General features: G+C 36.3%; 1 protein-coding gene across 2 annotated transcripts in view; it reads left to right on the top strand.

Moving 5' to 3' along the window:
• Ttc23 (tetratricopeptide repeat domain 23) overlaps positions 1-22146 on the top strand; it is a 90617-nt gene that overhangs the window by 739 nt on the left and 67732 nt on the right. For both annotated transcript variants that reach the window (XM_047538922.1, XM_047538923.1), the window contains exon 2: positions 16554-16753. In XM_047538922.1, the coding sequence (XP_047394878.1) occupies positions 16574-16753 (180 nt within the window). In that variant the 5' untranslated portion in view covers positions 16554-16573. The remainder of the gene's footprint in view (positions 1-16553; positions 16754-22146) is intronic.

The following is a 22146-nucleotide window of genomic DNA, read 5'->3' as shown; positions in this document are numbered from 1 at the left end:
TCAAGAAAATTTTGATAAAAAAATAACTGACCACTATTAGTCCATATTAGAGAATATAAAATAATAAAACATAAGAGGAATGAGATGCTAAATTAATTGTGCCAAAACCACAATTTTTCTTTTTAAATAAATAAAACTAAGAAACTAACATTGATTTTTTGAAATTGTTTTTCTGTTGTTGATCTATTTTGCATGTATGTGATTATTCCAATATTAACAAGTCTAATTATTTGGATTGATTCTTAATAACTGATGGATTTTTGCTTTTACATAAAAATCCTCCAGAAGCTCATACCGAAACTCTAGAAAAAATGAGCCTCAGAATAATGTTCTGAACAATTCTTAATGCCCAAATGACTGTTGTAAACCATCAGTGTTTCAGGAGCTCAAATCAACATGAGTAGAATTATTTAAGGAGAGCTTCACAGTATGGTACCAGTTTGAGTAACTGGCAAATTTTCAGTAGATAGAAAAGAAGGGAAGTGGCATCCCAGGTAGTGGGTAATTTGTCAGCAAATATGCATAGCTTAAGGAAGAGTAGGTTGACTGCAGAAGTGTGCTTTGGGAAGCTTGGCTAAAATAATAATTTTTGAAAAGAATGAGAAGTTACATGAAGAGCCAGAATTACCAGGATTCAGGAGTTTGGTCCTGGATTTTTGAATAGAAGGAATACCTTGTGAAATGAATATTTTAAGATGATAAAACTGGCACTGCAATTTAAGGTGGCTTGAGGGCAGACACCAACAGCCATGGTGCTCAGTGATGCAAATACCAACATACAAAATGGTTGCTAAACTTCTTAAGGCGATTTATCCATATAGCTTTACTTTACCATTGTTGTTGATGCATTTCTTTGTAGTCTTGGAAATCATTGAATTTATTTCTAGTTTAGCACTACAAATAACTTATCACATTGAATGTATTCTTTCTCCTTTCCTTATAGAATTTACCTTTTGGTTTGTTTTGTTTTGCAGTACTGGGAATCAAACCCAGGGCCCATTGCACATTAGCCAAGTACTCTACAGCTAAATTACACCCACAGTACTTTTTCTAAATTTTATTTGAAACATTGTCTTACTAAATTGTCCAGGCTGGCCTCAGACTTGAACTCCTCCTACCTCACCCTCCTGAGTAGTCAGGATATGCCAGAAAATCTGACTTTTAATTGTGTTTCTTTGATTCTACTTAAGTGAAGGCATTTCCACCAGCAAAACCTTAGACTTGAAGATTACCATGAGAGGCATTGTGATTGAGACAAAACGTACACTCTGTGAGCTGCTGCGATATACCAGACTCTACGCTCAATATTAGGAAAACAAATCAAAGACCATCTCCCAAAAAAGAACAAAGTGCTTTAGAGGACACCTACAGGAGTGTTTGTCTCGAGCCCATCTTATTTTTTGCAACAAAACTTGCTTCTCACAATCTGAAGCTCATCTATCCTAGGTCAAGGAAGAAGAGATCTCTAGCTGGGCAGGGTGGTACACGCCTGTAATCCCAGTAGCTCAGGATGCTGAGAAAGGAGGGGGTGCAAGTTCAAAGCCAGACTCAGCAACTTAGCAAGACCCTAAACAACTTAGTGAGACCCTGTCTCAAAATTAAAAAATAAAAAAGGGCTGGGGATGTGGCCCAGTGGTTCAGCCCCCCTGGGTTCAATCCCTAGTATCCAAAACAACCCAGATCTCTAGCTGTGGAAAACACTCTGAGACAAGGTCTCCCACTACAGTTGACTGATGTAGCAGACAGCAGTGCTCATCAAATATCCATTTAATTCCCCTGGATAGCCCAGCCCTCTTGAATTTTAGGAAAGCTAAAGAAATGTGATGAAATTGAAGTGACTTGTATCACTTCTGGGCAATAGCAACAAGAAGCCCATGCATAATTTCCAATATTTCTCATATTCTGTCATGACTCTTGTCGATGTATAGTTGAGTCTTGATTAGCCTGGGTCTCTGAGTGAGTCTGTGAAGCAGTCATTTCCATCCCCAATCCTCAACCAAGTGAACCTGTAACATGAAAGAGTTAATACTTTACCTCCTTGTAGCCTACCCATTCAGTACTAACTCCACCTATTAACAGGATGTCCCCTGAAGATTTTGGCATTTCATTTTTGTTTTAAGTTAGGGGGAAAACACCTTAATCAACTTGTTTTAGGTATCAAATAGTTGAGGCATTTGGGGAGAAAAATCACTTTATAAGTATGATTTAATTGTTCATCTAGTAAGCATTCATTTGGGCCAATTTAGATGCCAGGCACTGATGTCAAGTGATCCATCTATTTGTACAGTAATGATATTAACTTGAGATTGATTTTAAAGATTGTTGAAGCCTCTGCCATATTGTCTTTGGAAATCAAGGCTGCCCTATCTTATAAAAGTCTTGTAGTCATAAGACACATAAAAACCAGAATTACACATAAAACATTGTGGTTTCATAGCCATTTTAACAGTTTTAGTGAGGATTTATAAACCCATAAAATTTGCTTATTATAAAGATAGAACTCAATGATTGTTTCTTAAAATTTTACAATTGTACAACCAGTGCCATGTGCTAATTTTTAAAAGTTTCTGTCACCCCCAAAAGGTAATTTGTGCCCATTTAGAGACAATTCTCCTTTGCTGTCCCCAGCCCCACCCAGCCACTTAAAGATTTTCCTTTCATTTACCTTCTCTGGAAATTTCATAACAATGGAATCATATACATAGGGTCATTTGCATCTGGGAGCTTTCACTTAGCATAATGTTTTGAGGTTTATTCATGTTGTAGTATGTATCCTTGCTTTATTTCTTTTATTGCCAAATGATAATCTATTACATAGCAATGCCACATTTAATTTATACATTCATCATTTGACAGTAGGATTGCTTTGGTATTTAGCTGGTATGACTAACACCACTATGAAGATGTGTGCAAGTTTTCATGTAAATATGTGTTTTCAGTTCTTTTGGGTTCATATCTAGGAGTGGAATTGGTGAGTCATACACCAATAACTTTATGAAGAATATTGCAACTGGTTTCCAAGGTGAAGCACAACCATTTTATATTTCTACCAGTAGAGTAAGAGGATTCCAATTTCTCCAGATCTTCAACAGCACTTCTTAGGGTTTTTATAGCATGGTCATTCTGGCAGATGTGAAGTGGTATCTGATTATAGTTTCAATTTACATTCTGCTAATGACTTGTAATATTGAGCATCTTTTCATGTGCTTATTGGTCACTCCATGTATCTTCTTTGAAAATGTCTTTTCAAATATTTTGCCTATATTTTAATTGGACTATTTGTCATCTTATTGTTGAGTTTAAATAGTATTTATATAGTCTGGATAAAAGTCCTTTATCAGATATATGACTTGCAAATATTTTCTCCTAACCTGTAGGTTGACTTTCACCTTTACTAATAGTATCCTTTGAAGAAACAAGTTTTTGATTGTGACAAAATCCAATTAATCCATTTTTTCTTTTATCACTTGCCCTTAATGTTTTATCTAAAAATTTTTGCCTAACCCAAGCTCATAAAGACTTACTTCTATGTTCATAAGCGTTTTGTTGTTTTAGCTCTCAATTTTAGGTCTTTGCTCCATTTGGAGTTAATTTTGATTATGAGATAGAGGGCCAGCTTCATTCTTTGGCAAGTATTTATTCTGTTTTTCTAGCACTATTTATTGAAAAAACTGTTCTTTACCCCATTGAATTATCTTGGCACCCTTGTCAAAATAATATTGATGTGCAAGGCCCTGTGTTTGATCCTCACCAACACACATATCCCAAAATATTGACCATATATGTCAGGCTTTGATTTTGGATTCTCGACTCTTTTCTGTTGTTCTGTATGTCAACCTCATGTCCATACCACACTGCTTTGTTAGAGATGTTTTTCCTCAGCTTTATTGAGTGATGATTGACAAATGAAAAATTGTACATGTTTAAGGTGTACAACATGCTGTTTTAATATAATTGTACCTTATGTAATGATTCCCACAATCAAGCTCACATAATCCAGTGTATTACACTAATGAATTCACATGTTAAACCAACTTTCTATTCTTGGAATAAATCCCCTTTGATTATAGTGTATAGTCCTTTTTATATGTTGCTAGATTTGGACTTTGTATGAGATAACACTGACTTCATAGAATGAGTTGGAAAAGTTTTCCTTCTGTATTTTTGGACAGTTTGTAAAAGATACATTTTGTTTCTTCTTTAATTGTTTGGTACAATTCACCATTGAAGCCACTTGGACCTGGGCCTAGCTTTATGCAATCATTTTTCATTATTAATTCTTTTGCTAGTTATAGATCTGTTTAGATTTTCTGTTTCTTCTTTATTCAGTTTCAACATTTCATATCTTTCCAGAATGTTTTCCCATTGCCTCCATGTAAATATGGTTCAGATTGGTTTTTAATTCATAGTCTCATACATTCATAATGGTTATTTTCTAAGAGCCACTTACCTGAGTGCCCATGCCCCTCCCTCAACCCTCCTATATCTATCTCCTCACAAGTCAGCACCCAAAAGTTAACACCTGGAACAGCAGGGGACCTTCAGAACACAGCTTCAGCATAGATTCAACCTATACAGATGAATTAATCCTTCTGTTCTTCCAGTTATTAAATATTTTAAACATCACCTTTTGGAAATGGAAGACTAAGATTCCTCTTCAGACCTCTTCTTCCTCCCACATTAATCTGGGACTGATCATGTGCTTCAGTATTCTACTGGACAGGTCTGGCAGAAGGAGCAGCATCAATTGATTGGATAAACCTGAATGGCAGTTGTGGGTACAGATTGAGAATCCTGGGAAGCCAAGCCCAAGGCTGGCAGGGAGAGGGTGGTGTGTGGGGCCTGGGCTGATTTTTAACGAAATTTTAAGCCCCGGCTATGGCTATTACAAAGAAAAGGAAAGTGGCCGATGATAAGCATGTAGCTCAAAGTAAGTAAATTAAAAAGTATGTCTTATGCTAAAGGTGTTACTGTGTAATATAACACACATTGAAACAGACAACATATTTAAGGCAAGGTCACAGGATTCAAATCTTTTCAGAAGCCAGGCAGGTAACATGCCTCCTTTCATTAATTCAGAGACACACATTTCCTTTGGCATTTAAACATCTCTGAAATTAGAATGGACATTGCAATTGATGGCAAGTCATAAATGGGATATAAAATACCAATGTCCAATAATCAAGGATGCTTTTAGATTATTTGAAATGAGTGGCATGGGCAAGAAAAATCACATCCCTCTATTTGACCTTTTACTTTGAAAGAGATGAATACAGAGACCTGATATAATAAGAAACACACACACACACACACACACACACACACACACACAAAGTACAATGACAAATGACAACTACTTTGCTGCCTCTGTGCCCATGAGCCAGTAGGGAGTGGTGGCTACTGGCAAGCTAAAGAGTGTCGCTGCCCCCAGGGACAGCAGCCCCTCCATCCTGGCCACTGGTTGCCTATAGTGACAGAGGCCCAGTGTTGACAGGTGTTCCGAGTGTTCAAAAGATGGCAAAGCCCAGTAATCTAGATCTTTATATGAAACTCCTAATTTCCAAATAATACCTCAATTTTTTTTAACTGGCAATAAGAGAGAGAGAGAGAGAAAGGAAAGAAAAAGAAAAAAACAAATGCACACAAGTTAGATCCAGCCTATGAACACTCAGATTATATATAATCTCTGTTTTTAGGATGTTATATTGAGGCAGCATGAGACAAACTACTTTTTTTTATGGTGAAGCCAGAAAAGTTTAGCAGGAGATTCAAAGGTCCAGAATAACAAATATTGAGGACATATTGTTTATGTCATTTTAAACATTATTTTCTGCCTCTGTCTCTCAGGAAAATAAGAAAATGTGGTTAAATCCACTGATGATTTTGCATTTCCTTTTCATAAAAATACATAGTCACTTTTAAATGCAGATTTATGTTTGCAAAGTAACAGTATTTTCTTCCCAGTACTATAGACTGTGGTCAGTGAATGACAGGATGACATAGTAGAAAATCACTAAATTATTAAAAAAGCAGAGTCATGGTCCTGGTCCTGTGATTTTGTGCAAATAATTTAGCTTCTGTCAGCTTCATTGGCCACATTTATAAAATAGGGGTAGGAATGCCTGCCCCTTTTGTAGCTCACATGGTTATAAAGTAAGGGCCACATAAAGTAAGGGGTAAAACATGGAAACTATAGTGTGTTACATAAATATCAGTTGTTACTATTGCCCAAATAGTATGGGTAGCTGGGCAACACAGGTTATTGAATCTCAGATTCCTCATCCCAGTCTATTGCTCTGGCTCTAGACCATGGCACCTATGGAAACAGTCAATTCATCAGCCAATGGGTTGAGTAGATGAAGATATTTTTGTACCTCAGCCAACATCCAGGGATCTGAAATAGTACTGAGTCTCTGAACAGTGAGGTTTAGGCAAATCTTGGATGGTAACCCTAAAGAATTAGTCTTTCACATTTTCCAAGGAATGAGAGAGTTGCCTGGATCTTACATCACCTCAGTGGCTTCTCACAGTTTGAACTTTGGCTGCTTCCTTCCCTGTTACATTTTTTCAATTCTGTATTGCTTTATAGGGAATAGAAAACCTCCTACCTTTTTCTTGGTGGACATCTTTTTTGGTGAAAATGTAAAGCTCTGTCGTGTATCCTTAAGGAGTCTATACACTACTATGGTGACTATATCTGTTTCAACCTTTATCTCTATCTAAAATCTCAAATCCTATTGGAAGAAAGCATGGAATAAGTTATTCATTTTAAAAAAGGAAAAGAAGATTGTTGCCTTTGAAAAATGTCACTCAGAACTAGTGATGTTTTTAACTTCTCTTTTTTTGGTACCAGGCAGTGAATTCAGGGGCACTCAATCACTGAGCCACATCCCCAGTCCTTTTTTGTATTTTATTTAGAGACAGGGTCTCACTGAGTTAACAGTGTTGATATGTTACTGAGGCTGGCTATAAACTCACTATCCTCCTGCCTCAACCTACCAAGTTGCTGGGATTATAGGTGTGGGCCACCATGCCCAGCGTGTTTTTAACTTATACGTTGAACATTTTTCTGTAAATTTTCTTTCACAACCTCAACTTCAGTCTGGTTGAAAATAAGTTGTTTGTCTTATCAAAATGGTTACCCTCCTTTATGCTACTACTTTTGTTTGTGGTATCACATTTTTTAGGGTTTGGTGAACTTTTTTCCGTAAAGGACCAGACAGTGAATATTTTAGTTTTCAAGGACTGAGGGTTTCTGTCACTACTCACTTCTGCTGCTATAATACAAAAGCAGATATAGGCAATATGTAAGGAAATTAATGTGACTGTGTTCCAATAAAACTTTATTTATAAAAACTGAACCCAATTTGTCCCATGGCCATAGTCTGCCAACCTCTGTTTTTGAGTCACAGAATGAAAACATCATGGCTATTCTTGACTATCCACTTTTAAGTTATACATCCAAGCAATTCTCAAACATCCAAGCTATGCTCACGTTATAATAATTATTCCTTTCAGCAATTCCCTTCATCACTTCTCTCTCTTCCCTTCCCACTGCTGCTGTGGAACTAACTTCATTCTGTATAATCACAGTAACATTCTGTATTTTTTTTTCAACTGGAAGCTAGGGAGTGACTGTTTCATCGTATACATTTACTGAAGAGGTATGAGAATTTCTTGGGAGAAGTTTCAGAAGCATAAGGAATTTTTAAAGTTTATTATTAAGGACAAGGCCTACGTAACCAACATATAAATTACAGAAAATAAAACTTGATGAAATCCTGGTTGATAGGTCATGGTTAAAAATGGTTATGCAACATTGCTAAGATTTCCCAAGGTCTGCAAGGATTACAATCGTGATGTTAGGTAGAACACAGACATACTTTTAAAATATTAATACTATGTTTATATTTTAATGTGCATGAGAGGAAAATGTAGCTAGCATATCAAACCCATAATACCATTTATTCATTATTAGGATGAGTCTGAAGCAAGCATTTAAGTTTTTAAAAAGTATATGAGTTGAAAGAAAAAGTTAATAATAATGAGTGCAGGCAGACTACAAATACAGAAAGTCATCAGGATGGTATTAGAATGTTGAAAATCAGTGGTCATTTTGCCTCTTGTAGTTTGCCTATTATATTTGTTGAGTATTTGCAGATCAATGACATAGGAACATTTTCATTTCCCTTTTCTGAGGGAAACCTTCAGTGGCTTACCACTTCCTGCCCATTGAAGTCAATCAAACTGTTGGCCTGAAATCAATGCCTTCTTAGGCTGAAATCCATATTTCCACTTTTCCCTTATCATAGGGTTTCTCAAACTATGTTCAAAAAATGCTAGTTCCATAAGATTTAATCAGTGTTCCTGAAAAAAAAAAAAGAGAATTTCATGGTCAAAAGTTTAGGAAAAATGCTTCATTCTATATCTTTCTCTGAGATATTCCATTCACAAGGTATCATATACCATAGTAAAAGTTTTGAGAGGAGAAAGGAATTGTTCATGTTTACCCATGTATTTGATCGTAAAACCCTTCTTTTGTGGAACCAATACTTGTGTTTGCTAACTCATTAGATCCCCTTTGTTAGTGACCCCTCTTTGTGAAATATTCTGTGCTCTCCTGTGGTGTGGCAAATGCTGTTCTTTACCCATGCCCCCCACCTCATAACTTACTAGTAGTCACATATTCATTTCACTTTAGTGCTTCCAATTTTTTACTAATTATTCACTTTACTTGGGATGATTTTTCTTCTCTGTCCTTGCTCTGAAATCTTTTCAAACAAACCAAATCATCAAAACAGCAATGATTCCTATTTCTGAAGTCTTAACCACTATTCCCTCTTCCAGCATGTGTACCAGCTAGTATTATGCTCATGTATACCTTATCTATTTTCCTGCTGGATCTTACATTTCTTGGGATTATTATTTTCCATATAGTGTTTTAGTCTGGTACATTACTTTTAGTCATTAATAAATAAGCAAATGACAGTAGCATAGATTTTAAAAATGTTTTCTATAGTAAGTAGTAGATTTGGGCAGTGAGAAGAATGAGGAGCCATCTCTGATCTATGTGTATTTTTTAACAGCTTTATTAATTGGCATACCAAAGTATACAATTTGATAAGTTTTGACATATGTGTACACATGTGAAACCATCACAATCATGAGAACATATCCATCATCCCAAGAAGTCCTTACACCCCTTTGTTGTCCCTCCAATTCGCCTCCTCACATTTCTCCACCTCTCTCCACTTCCCTTCACACCACCACCCCCTTTGCTAGTGTAAGGACACCACTGATTTGCTTTTGATCACTATACATTGCTTTAGATTTTCTCTAAATTTTTATAAATAGAATCACACAGTATGTATTCTCTTTCATCTAATTTCCTTCCCTTAACATAACTATTTAGATATTTATTCATGCGGTAGTATTCAATTCTTTTTAATGCTGAGTAGTATTTCATTATATAGCTACACCACAGTTTGCTCATCCATTTACCTATTGATAGACGTTTGAGCTGATTATAGTTTTTTGGCTAATAAAAATAAAACCGCTTTGAACATTTGCATATAAATCTTTACGTGAACATATGCTTTCATTTCTCTCATGTAAATACCTAGGAGTGAAATGACATCAAAAGCACAGGCAACAAAAGAAAAAAATAGATAAGTTGAACTGTATCAAAATTTAAAACTTTTGTGCATCAAAGGGTGCTATCAACAGATTGAAAAAGGAACCTATCAAATAGGAGAAAATATCTGCAAATCATATTTGCTGAGGGGTAAGATCTTGGATATCTAAACAACTCCTACAAACCAAAATGAAACCAAAAAACAACCCAATTAAAAATGGAGAAAGTATTTGAATAGACATGCAGGTCAATAAACACATGAAAAGATGTTCAACACCTATAACCACTATAATCTTTAGGGCAATGCAAATCAAACCCTCCATGAATGTCACTTCACACCCATTAGGTTGACTGTTATGTATAAAGAAAGAGTGTGTTTTGGTGAGGGTATAGAGAAATTAGACCCCTTGTGTGCCACAGAACTGGAAAGTGGTATAGCCACTATGGAAATCAGTTTTTTTTTCAGATATTTCATGAAAAAACATAAAAATTATGACATATCTTATCTTGATTCAGCAGTTCAACTTCTGGACACATAGATACAACAAACAAACAAAAACAAAACAAAACCCACTGAGGCCCTGGTTTGTAGTGGCATTATTCACAATAGCCGAAAGATGGAAGCAACCCAAGTGTCCACTGATGGATAAGTGGATAAACAAAATATGGTTGCCCATAGTATTCAACCTGAAAAAGAAAGAAAATGCTGACACAGGTTACAGCATGGATGACCCTGGAGGGCATTATGCTGAGTGAAATAAGCAAGTCACAAAAGGATAAATACTGTGTGACTCCACTGATAGGAAGTACCTCAAGTAGTCAAATTCCTTATCAGAGGAGGAGGGTGGTTGTCAGAGGTTTGGGTGAGGGGAGCATGGAATGATACTGTTTAATGGATGGGGTTCTGGAGATGGATTGTTGGTGATGGTTGCACAAAATGCAAATGTACTTCATATCCCTGAACAGTACACTTTTTTAAAATTTTTTTTTAGTTGTAGATGGACACAATAACTTTATTTATTTATTTTTATGTGGTGCTGAGGATTGAACCCAGTGCCTCACACATGCAAGGCAAGTGCTGTACCACCGAGCCACAACCCCAGCCCCTAACAATAAACTTAAACATGATTAAGATGGGAAACTTCATTAAATTTTGTATATTTTACCAAGATTTAAAAAACTCTACCAAATTGTACTCCAAAAAGATGGCATCATTTTACATTCCCAATAGTGCATGTGCATTCCAGTTGTTCCTGGTCCTCACCAACGCTTAGCAAAGCCAGATTTTTACTTTCAGTCATTCTAATTGATATAAGTGACATCTCACTGTGACTTTAACTTGCATTTCCCTGATGACTAATGATGTTGAGCACAAAGCATGTGTTTAATGGTCCTGAGTCCATCTTCTTTGATGAAATGTCTGTTAAAATTAATTGTCCGTTTTTATAGTGAACTATTTTATTGAGTTGTTGAGTTCTGTACATAGTTAAAATACATGTCCTGCATCAGATACTTATTTTTGAAAATTTTTTCCCAACCTGTCTTTTTATTCTCTTATCAATTTCTTTTGAAAATCTGAAAATTTTACTTTTGATGAAATTTTATTTTTCATTTTGCTTTTTTTTTATGATTCTTTTTGGTGGCCTAACTTGGAGTCACAAGGGTTTTCCTCTAGAAGTTTTTTGTTGTTGTTGTTGTTGTTTTGTTTTGGGTTTTAAATTTAGCCCTAAGTTCCATTTTGAGTCAATTCCTGAATATAGTGTGAGGTTTGGATCAAAGGATTTATGTTTGGTTTTACATGTGAATTTCTAGTTGTTCCAGCATATTTGTTGAACAGATAATTTTTTTCTCCAGTGAAATTCCTTTGACGCTCTGTTAATAATCCATTGTTTGTGTACTGTGGTTCCATTTTGGAACTCTATTCTGTTCCATTGGTCTATTTTTTTTTTTATCTTAACAGTAATACAAAGTGCCTTGCCTACTGTAGCTTTATAATACCTCTTAAGGAAAAATTATGTTAATTCTTCAACTCTGTTCTACTCTTACAAAGTCATTTTGGTTTGTAGATCCTTTGTGTTTTCATATGAACTTTAGAAAATTTGTCAGTTCCTACCAAAACCAAAACCAAAACCCATGCACATATTTGAATTGGGATGGCTTTAAATGTGTAGATCAATTTGGGGAAAATTAACGTCTTAATAATGTCAAGTCTTCTAACCCATGAACATGGTGTGTGTTTCCATTTGTTTAGGTCTTTAGTTTCTGCTTTTTTGTTTTGTTTTGTTTTTAGTTTCTCTTACTAGTGTTATGGAGTTTTTAGTTTTGTTCATCTTATTCATCTTTTGGAAGATTTATTTTTATTTCCTACTTTTATGCTAATGCACATAGTATTGTAGTTTAATTTCAATTAGATTATTCATTGCTGATTTATAGAGAAATATTTTATTTTTCCATATTTTTATTGGTGCATTATGATTATACATAATGGAGGAATTCATTTTTGCATAGTCATACATGTACATAATATAACAATATAATTTGACCAATATCATTCCCCAGTATTTCCCTCTTTCCTCCCCTCTTCTCTCCTCTTGGTCCCTTTACTCTACTTTACTTATCTCCCTTTGATTTAGAAATATTATTTTATATAATGATCATATCATACAACTTTGCTAAATTCGCTTATTCTTATTAGTAGACTTTTTCCATATTATATCAGTATGCATTTAAAAATAGATATCTTTGTTTATGAACACAGTTTTACTTCTAATCTAGATACCTTCCCCCACGCTCCCCCTTTGTCTTCTTCCTGATTGACTGTACTGCCTAGACCCTCCAGTACAATGTCAAAGTACTGAAAGTGACTCCTTGTTTTGTTTCTGATCTTGGGTATAAAGAGTTCAGTCTTTCACCTTTGAGTCTGATTTTAGCTGTAGGCTGTTCATAGATGCCTTTTATCAATTGAAGAAGTACAATTCTGTTCCAACTATACTACGATTTTTTTATTAGAGTTTTGTCAAGTGCCTTTTCTGAGTTGATTGAGATGATCGTATAGTTTTTCTTTTTAAAATTAATACTGTGAATTGCATTGATTGATTTTTAAATGTTCAGCCAGTCTTTAACCATGATGTATTTTCCCATTTATATATTGCTGGGTCTAATTTACTAACTTTTGTTGTGAATTTTGAATCTGTTTCTGAGGCATATTGATCTGCAGTTTTCTTTTCTTGTAACATGTTTGTCTTGTTCTCATATCAAAGTGCCACAGAGTCAGGAAATATTCTCTTCTTCAATTTTCTGAAAGAGGTGGTATGGAATTGATATTCTAGCTTCCATAAATATCTGGTACAATTCCCTAGCAAAGCCATCTAGGCCTGGAGTTTTCTTTTTAGGTTTTTATAAATTCATTTTCTTTAATAGATATTGAGCTATTTACATATCTTATCTTCTTGAGTGAGCTTTGGTAGTTTGTGACTCTAAAGGAATTTGTCCATCCATGTATAATGTTGAATTTATTGACATAAAGGTATTCAAAATGTTCTATTGTTGATCTTTTAGTATTTGTTGAGTTGGTAGTGAAGTCTATGCTCTCAATACTGCTAATGATGATTTGTGTCTTCTCTCCTTTTTCCTGATTAGCCTCATTAGAGATTATGTTACCGATCTTAAAGAACCAGCTTTTAGTTTCATTGACATCTATTTTTCTATTTTTATTTTATTGAATTATGAGTTTATCATTATTATTTACTAATAATTTTTTTCTTCTGTTTATGTTGAGTTTAATTACTCTTCATCTTTATGAAGATAAACAAAGTTGGTTAATTTAAGGCCTGTCTACTTTTCTAACAGGTATTTAATGCTATAAAGTTCCCATAAGGACTGCTTTTCTGTCATTCTTTAATTCTTATATGTTATGCTTTCATATTAATTCAGTTCAAACTACTTTCAAATTTCCTTTTTTATTTCTTTGATGTATTGGTTATATTTAGAAATGTATTTCTTAGTTTCTAAATATTTGAACAAATATTCTCTTTCTGTTATTGATTTATGATTGAATCCATTGTGGTCAAAGAAGAATATGCTTTGTATTACTTGACTCCTTATAATTCTATTGAAACTTTTTTTATGACCCAAAATAAAATCTGTTTTAGTCAATTTTCATGTATACTTGAAAAAGATGTGTATTCTTTCTTGGGTAGAATGTTCTAATAAATGCCAAATCAAGTTGCCTGATGATGTAGTCCAAATCTTCTATATCCTTAGTGATTTTCTGCCTACTTGGTATATCAATTATTGACAGAAATAATGAACCACCTGACTATAATTGAGGATTTATTGATTTCTCCTTACAACCCCATCCATTTTGGACCTTTTATTTTGAAATTGCTATTAGGTATGTAAACATTTGGGTGATTATGTCCTCTTGATGAATTGACCCCTTTATCACTATGAAATTACCTTCTTTGTCCTTGGTAAATTCTTTGCTGCAATATATACTTTAATATTAATATAACCACTCCAAATTCATTTTTGATTAATTTTGAATCTTGTTTTCCATCCTTCCTATTTAATCTCATTGTCTGTCAATATTTAAAATGAATTGTTTGTGAACTACATGTACTTGAGTTTTGATTTTTATTCACTGTGATGATCTCTGTCTCTTAATTGGGATGTGAGATCACTAAAAGTTAATAAGTACAATTTAGTTCTATTGCCTTCTATTTTATCTCTGTCCCATCTGTTCTTCCCTCATACTTTCTTCTTTATCTGTTGGATTATCTTTGTCTCTTTTTTAAGTTTGATAATTTGCAAATCTTTCTTTTGTTATTTTAATGGTTGCCATAGCTTTATACTCTATGTCTTGAACTTATCTCTATCTTCAAGTAATGTTATACCAATGCACATCTTCTATGAGAACTTCACAACTCCATCCTTGTCCTTAGATCTAGATTTCCATTTGCTTTTATTTTCCTTCCTTCTGAAGACTTGAACGTTTCTTTAAGACCATTGCAGTGAAAGTTTACTGGTGATTAACTGTTCCAAGTTTTATTTTTGAAAGATATTTTTACTGGTAGAAAATTTGAGATTGACAGCTTTTTTTCTTTCCTTACTTTAAAGATGTTGCTTCACTCTCTTCTGATATGCTTTTTCCTCCAAGAAATCTGATCTCATTTTTATCTTTATTTTTTAAAGTACGTAATGTTTCCTTTTTTTATTTCTTTTTCTTTTTTCTTTCTGGTCTCTTTTAAGCTTTTCTCTTTCTCTTGGTTTTCAGCAATTTGGACACCATGTTTTGGTGTAGTTTCTTCATGGTCCTTGTATTTAGAGCTGGTTGAGCTTCCTGGACCTCAAGCTTTATGCTTTTCTCAAATTTGGAAAAACTTGGGCCTGGTTCTCCCCATATTTTTTCTGCCTCACCCCCTCTGCTTGCCTTTAGAGACTTAAATTGCACCTATATTGAGTAAGTTGAAGTTGTTTCATAACTCGGTTATTTAGCTTTCATTTTGATTATTTCTATTGCTATTTCTGCAAGTCTACTTACCTTTTCATCTATAATATTTAATATGCCTTTGATCCTATTGTATTTTTCATCCCACCCATTATAATTTTTATGTCTCTAGTTCATTTTGGGTCCTTTTTTTATATCTTCCATGTCTCTATTTACTTTTTTTGTGGGGAGGTTGGAGGGGAGGTTACCAGAGATTGAACTCAGGTGCACTTAACCACTGAGCCACATCCCTAGCCCTTTTTTATATTTTATTTAGAGACAGGGTCTCACTGAGTTGCTTAGGATCTTGCTAAGTTGCTGAGACTGACTTTGAACTCACGATCCTCCTGCCTCAGCCTCCTTAGTTGCTGGGATTATAGGTATACAGTACCACATTCAGCTCTATTTACCTTTTTAAACTGATGGAATACAATTATAATAATTGTGTTAATGTATTTTTTGTTAATTTAGCATCTGTGTTAATTTGTGGTCCATTTTCATCAATTGATTATTCTCTTTATTATGGGCCTTTTTCCCCTACCTCTTTTAAGTTTTGTTAGGTGGGTCTGAGTAGTACTTAGTCTAGGCTAATTATTCTCCACTGTGGAGATAAAACTTCTGAGTACTTTGCCCAATGCCTCCTAAGTTGAGTTTTTCTATTCCAGTTTGTGTGAACAGGCACTGCTAACCCTGTGTGAGTGCTAGGCACTGTTCTTTTAAATCTTATTGGAGAATTCTTTTCTCCAGACTCCAGTAGTTTTCTTACATGCTGATCAGTATTTCTCCCCATACTTGAGGGGTCCATCTGCTCACTTCTAAGGACCTCTCTCTGTGCAGTCTTCTCTTCTACAATAATCTGTCCTGTCAACTCTGCCATCTTGGTCACCCAGACTCTCAGCTCAATATCCTCAACTTAGTTAGTCCACCAGGTCACTTCTGGGTCCCCTCTCCCTAAACAATGTCTTGGATGCTCTCTCAAAGCAATGAACTGGGGTGATCTTGGGTTGAACTTTATTTTTTCCATCCTTTAGGAATCACTCTTATTGCCTGAGTCCTGTTTTATAGCTTATCTCTCTGGGGGTTGTTGATTTATTTATTGGTTGATTGGTCATTTTAGGTAGTAGGATAAATTTGGTTCCAATTACACCATTCTGGTCAGAAGTAAAGGTTTAACAACAGTCATTTACTTTCTTCTCAAGGTCAGTTGTGGTTCAGTTGATCCAGTATGAACCCATTGAGAGCTGTTCGGGCTCAGCTAATTTCTACTGGTGACCTTTTGGTATATAATGTTACTAATTTCAAACCAGTCATCAGTATAATGATGAAATTTTCCTAGATTCTAAACTCAGTTTCTAGGGAAAAAAAAATGTATTTCTAAAAAGTAACTATGGAAATTATCATCTAACTCCTTTCTTTTTTATTTAAAATTAGAGGACAATGTATCTAAAAATATGCAAGAATCACAGGAAACCCACATAACCAACCACCTAGATGAAGTTGTTGCTGCTGTCAGCATCACTCCTAAAACCAAGATCCAAAACAAGCTGCCACAGACAGCTCTGTTCCAGCCGCCAAGAGAGAAGCTCCACCTCTGTGAAGAGAAAGCAAAGTCCTTTTCCAGAAGTCACGATGTAAGGAACCTTTCACTTCCTTGCTATACTCTGGGAATTTGGCTATCACACACTATCAAAGGAAGTAGAGTATCTTAGGCGGGTGTGGTGGCACACACCTGTAATCCCAGCAGTTCAGGAGGCGAGGCAGGAGGATTGGAGTTCAAAGCCAGCCTCAGCAATTTAGCAAGGTCCTAAGCAACTCAGTGAGACCCTGCCCCTGAATAAAACACAAAATAGGGCTGGGCATGTGGCTCAGTGGTTGAGTGCCCCTGAGTTCAATCCCCAGTACCCACAAAAAAGAAAAAAAAAAAAAGAAGAAGCAGCAGAGTATTTAAGATTACATTCCTAATTGCAGGTGAGTGCCTTTATTATACCATGAGTGAGTGTGGACCCTCAGGGCTCCAAGTCCAGTAACTGGTGTGGTCAATGATAAATATGTATTGAACTTTTACCACATCCCTGGTCTAAGCACAGTAATGCAACACAACGCAGATAAAGCTTCTAGAGTTTAGAATTCCTTGTCTTTAATCTTCTTGATCTTTGCACACTTCTTTCCCCTTCAACCCCTCAAAATTTTTTTGTTTCTTTTTCCCCCCCAGAAGTTTTTGTTTCTTTTTCCCCCCTCAGAAATTTTACTCATTCACTCATCCAGGTCATTTGTCCATTCATTATTTCACAAATGCCCATTGTATGCCTAATATGTACCAGGTGCCATCAAGGTGCCAAGGGCCCAGAGGGGAAAGCACAGCCTCTTCCTCAGAAGGATGTGTGGTCTGGCTGAGATGATAGGCAACAGATAATGGTAGTCAGTGGAATAAATTCTGTGAGGAACACAAACTCAGAAAGACATACATGCAAAACAGAATGGGGTAGACAGTAAACCTGAAGGTGGTAGAGGGACAGCAAACAAAGCACAGTTTCTAGGATGGAAGTTGCTTGGTCAGCACTAGTTAAAGCACTTAGGAGTTGACCAGGTAAGGAGGAGCACTTAAGCGCTCTGGGAAAAAGGTAGTAGATGGTGAAAAGCTGTGGACCTGAGGGGGCACAGTCTCACTGGGAAAGTACAAGAAGCTGTCTAGGACGAAGGCTCTTGTGACATAGGGAAATGAAGCTGGCTTATAGGTAGGAGCTGGGCCTGGAGGACACTTGATGCCCGGAAAAAGAGTTTTGATTTCTCATAAAGATACTGGAGGAATGTTCTAGGATTATAAACAGGCGAAAGCTATAAAGCAGGTTTGAGTTTAAGAATGATCATTCCTGCAGCTCTTTGGTGGATGGACGAGAAATGAATTAAACTGGAAGAAGGAAAGGATATGTGCCATAATCCTGGCAAGGAATTATGAGGGCCTGAACTGTGTAGGGCGGAGGCAGCAGAGGTGCTGAGACCTTTTGAAAGGAATGTAGAAATGCCAGTTGGTGGGATTGGATGATCAAGGGAACATAGGAAGAGAGGTGAGAGCAAGGCAGAGTGGGTATGAAAGACCCCGAGTTTGGTCTCAGTCTGCTCAGGTGATGTGCCCTTCACCTGTACAGTGAATATAGGAGAAGAGCAAGATTATAGCAAGAGGTCATGAGCTGGTTTTGGTTGTGTGCGTATTCGTTATACAGCTGGTGTTTATTCAGTACCAGGCCTATGCTAGGTAAATTTTTGGTCAGTAGCCTTCCTCAACGAAAGTACTACAAGAGAATTAATCCTAATGCCCAGAATGGTACTTTAAAACATTTCTGTGATCTCTGGTTCCTGGGACACCAAAGTGAACAGGATAGACAAGGTATATGCCCTCATGGAGCTACAGGGCAACTAACATAAAAAACCAGATGGTGGGCCCACTGGGGTCGGGAGGCCCTCTGTGAGGAGGTAACAAATGAGCTAAGAACTGAGGAACAGAAGAACCAGCATGGAGGAAATGAGTTCTAGGAGAGAACACAGGTAAAATCTGCAAGGTAGGCACAGTGTTAAGAGCAGAAGTCCTGGGATGCAATGAAATGTGGTTGGTCAAACCATCAGTTCAGTTAGGACCTTGAGGTTTCAATGCTCTGTGCCCTGGGAGATCTTCAAAGAATCAGTGAGGATCCACACAGTGTACTTCACTTTTTAAAATATCCATTTTGGGGGCTGGGGCTATAGCTCAGTGGCAGAGCACTTGCCTAGTACGTGTGAGGCACTGGGTTCAATCCTTAGCACCACATGAAAATAAAAAAACAAAATGAAGACATACTGTGCAAGTACAAAAATTTAAAAAAAAATAATTATCTGTATATCCATTTCGAGGGTTGGTAGAGTGCCTGCCTCACATGCACAATATGTATATATATACACCCATTTTGGGGTAACTTTTTATTTTATAATAATTTTTGACTTTGGTTAGTTTTCAAGAGTTGTTAACATTTTCTTTATGCTTTTTTAAGGGTTCATTGTTGTTTTGTGTTGTTGGTGTTGTTGTTTTTGCAGCTGGGATGGAACCCTGGGCCTCATGCATATTCAGCACACTCTGCACTATGCCACACCCCTGCCTACTTTATTATTTACCCTTATTCTTTCTCTCTCTCTCTCTTTCATTCTCATGTTTTGTCTGAGAGTAGGTTACAGATATAATGATCCTTTACCTCTAAATACTTCAGTGTCTATTCTTATTCCCTAAGAATAAGGATTAAAATTAGGAAATTATTATTAGTATAATGCTATTACCTAGTTTATAAACCATAATCCATATTTCTCCATGATAAACTCATTTTGGGGAAAGAAAAAAAATCAGATCCATAGCTCAGTCCATGATTTCATGTTAAATATAGATGTCATGTCTCTTTAGTCTCCTTTAATCTGCAATAGTAACCTATCTTTGTCTTTCATGATGTCAATACTTTTGAAAAGTATACTCCAATGATTTTGCAGAACATCTCTCCATTTGAATTTGTGTTATCTTTCCTTGTGATTCAATTCAGATTATGCATTTGCAGCAGGAGTAGCACAAGCACTACCCTAGAGCCTTCTGGGTACATAGGAGGAGGTACATAGTGTCTATCAGTCTCATTACTGTGATGCTAATCTTGAATACTTGGTTAAGGTTCTGTCTAACAGGTTTGTACACTGTAGAATTACTATTTCCCCCTTTGTTATTGTTGGGACTAATGACACATTAACTAACTCAGGCTGACTCCTTACTCCCTGACAAAGTTATTAGTAAGTATTTTGGGGGGAGAAGCATCAAAACTGTGTATATACTTAAAACCTCACCCCTTAGTTTTGGCATCCACCAATGATTCTCACTTGAATGTATCATTACTATGATATTCGTCAAATAGCAAATCTCTGACTTCAGTATTCTTTCAGCATTTATTTGTTTGCATTCCATATAAGAGCTTTTCCTTCTTCACATTCTATTTTTCATTCATTTATTTACATCAGTACAGGTTCAGAAAATTGTGTTCTACAACCTACCATTTTTATCAAAACTTGAAATTGTCCAATATTTGCCAGTGGGAGCACCTACAAGCTGGCTAAGTCCCTGATTTACCACTCACTTTTTGAGCACTTTCTTAAGTTATGACACAGTAAGACTTTTTAGGTTTGTTTTGAGCTTCCTTGTTCCTTATATCCATACAAGCTATTTAAAGAGTAAAACACTAAGTAAAAACTAAATATCCAGTAACAGTGGACTGAGTAACTCAGTTATGCTATGCCAATGTAATAAAATATGATGTTGCCATTAAAACTTTTATCATAGAAGATGACATGGGGGATGTTCATAAATTGTTAAAACAGCAGGTTGCAAACCTATAGCTTGTCAGTCTAATTTGAAAAAAAAAATATGGAGATAGATTCATAAAATAAAGGGATATTTAGTTACCTCGTTATCTCCAGGAGGTGAGCTTGCAGGTGATGTTTAGTTTTCACCTTTTTCGCTCTTGTACATTTTGACAAGCATGCATTACTTTTGTAAAAAACAGCCACAGTCGCATCTTATTTCAATGCTATGGAGTAAGCTTCCTCCCTCAGCTTCCTCTGTTGGGTCACAGAAGTGACTCTGTGGTTAACTGGATGTACATTTTTGTCAAGAATGTTGTTTCAGGGTTAAAGTGTTTCTAGTTGGCATTGCCCAGGGTGCACACTGGGTCTTCTAGACTTCTCCACAGCTCTATTCGCCTTCCTATGTTTCTTCCTCTTCTTTCCCTACTTCAGCTGGTTTTTATTCGGTGTCTTACCTCTCATCTCTTCTCTTGCTCTTCTGGCTTATCTATTGCTACAGAACACCCTGAAACTTAGTGTCCTGAAACAAACCATTCATTTTACTCATGAACCTGCAATTTATGCAAATTCCATTGGAGTCTGGTCAGTTATGCTTCATGTATTATCTACTAGCCTAGGTGGGCATGGAGACTCTACAGTCAAGATGGCTCACTCAAATGGTTGACTAACTGGTGTCAGCATGGAGCCATTTAGTCCTCCTCACGGTAAGGTGGTTGGGTTCTGTATTACTTTACTAGGGCTGCCATGAAAAAATGTCACAGGCTGTGGGGCTTAAACAGCACAAGTTTATTTTCTTGCAGTTCTAAAGGTTGGAAGTCCGTGGCGCAGGGGTTGGTAGGATTGATTTCATTCTGAGGCCTCTGTCCTGGGATTGCAGATGACTGCTCTGTGTCCTCACATGGTCCTTTCTCTGTGCACATGCATCCCTGGTGTCTCTTCCTTTTCCTTTGCAAGGACATCAGTCGTAGTGGATTAGGGCCTTCCTAACAGCCTCATTTTAACTTAATCACCTCTTTGAAGGCCTTATCTCCAAATATGGTTGCATTCTGAGGTACAGGACATTGAAACTTCAATGTTTGAATTTGGAGGGGACATAATATAGCCCATGTTCAGGTTCCAAGGGTGACACCCAAAAAGAGAAAGTGGAAGCCACCAGTTTCTTAAGACTTGGGCCTGAAAACTAGCACCACATCATTTTCTCCACAATTCACTTTGGTCAAACTGTCACAAAGTTCAGATCCAAAGAAAAGGGAACATAGATATCCCCCCATCATCTCTAGGTGGAAGGAATGTCAAAGAATTTCAAAACTGTCGTGTTTTGAAACTATTAGCCTTGCTTCGAATATATACCTCCTCTGAACTGACCTGGAGCTGGGAATCCACAGTTCCTATTCTCTTTGTCCTAGCTCTGAATGAAAATGTGCTTCTCACTGCTTTAAAAAGTCTGTTTGCCAGTCCTGCTGATTTTATTTGCTATGCTACTGACATAGCTGTGAAGGAAGGTTTCAAATTGAGAACGAAAGTGTGTTATTTGAAAACCACTACCATTTGTCCACTTGTACCTGAATATGTAGGAGCTGTTAATGGAGGGACAGTTGGAAAACATAGGAAATGATTACATGTCAGTTCTACTTTTTCAATTTTTTCTTTATTCCATTACATT

Source organism: Sciurus carolinensis, chromosome 2 (genome assembly GCF_902686445.1).
Source record: "Sciurus carolinensis chromosome 2, mSciCar1.2, whole genome shotgun sequence".
In the NCBI taxonomy this organism is placed as follows: domain Eukaryota; kingdom Metazoa; phylum Chordata; class Mammalia; order Rodentia; family Sciuridae; genus Sciurus; species Sciurus carolinensis.
This window is presented reverse-complemented; position numbering and strand designations above follow the sequence as displayed.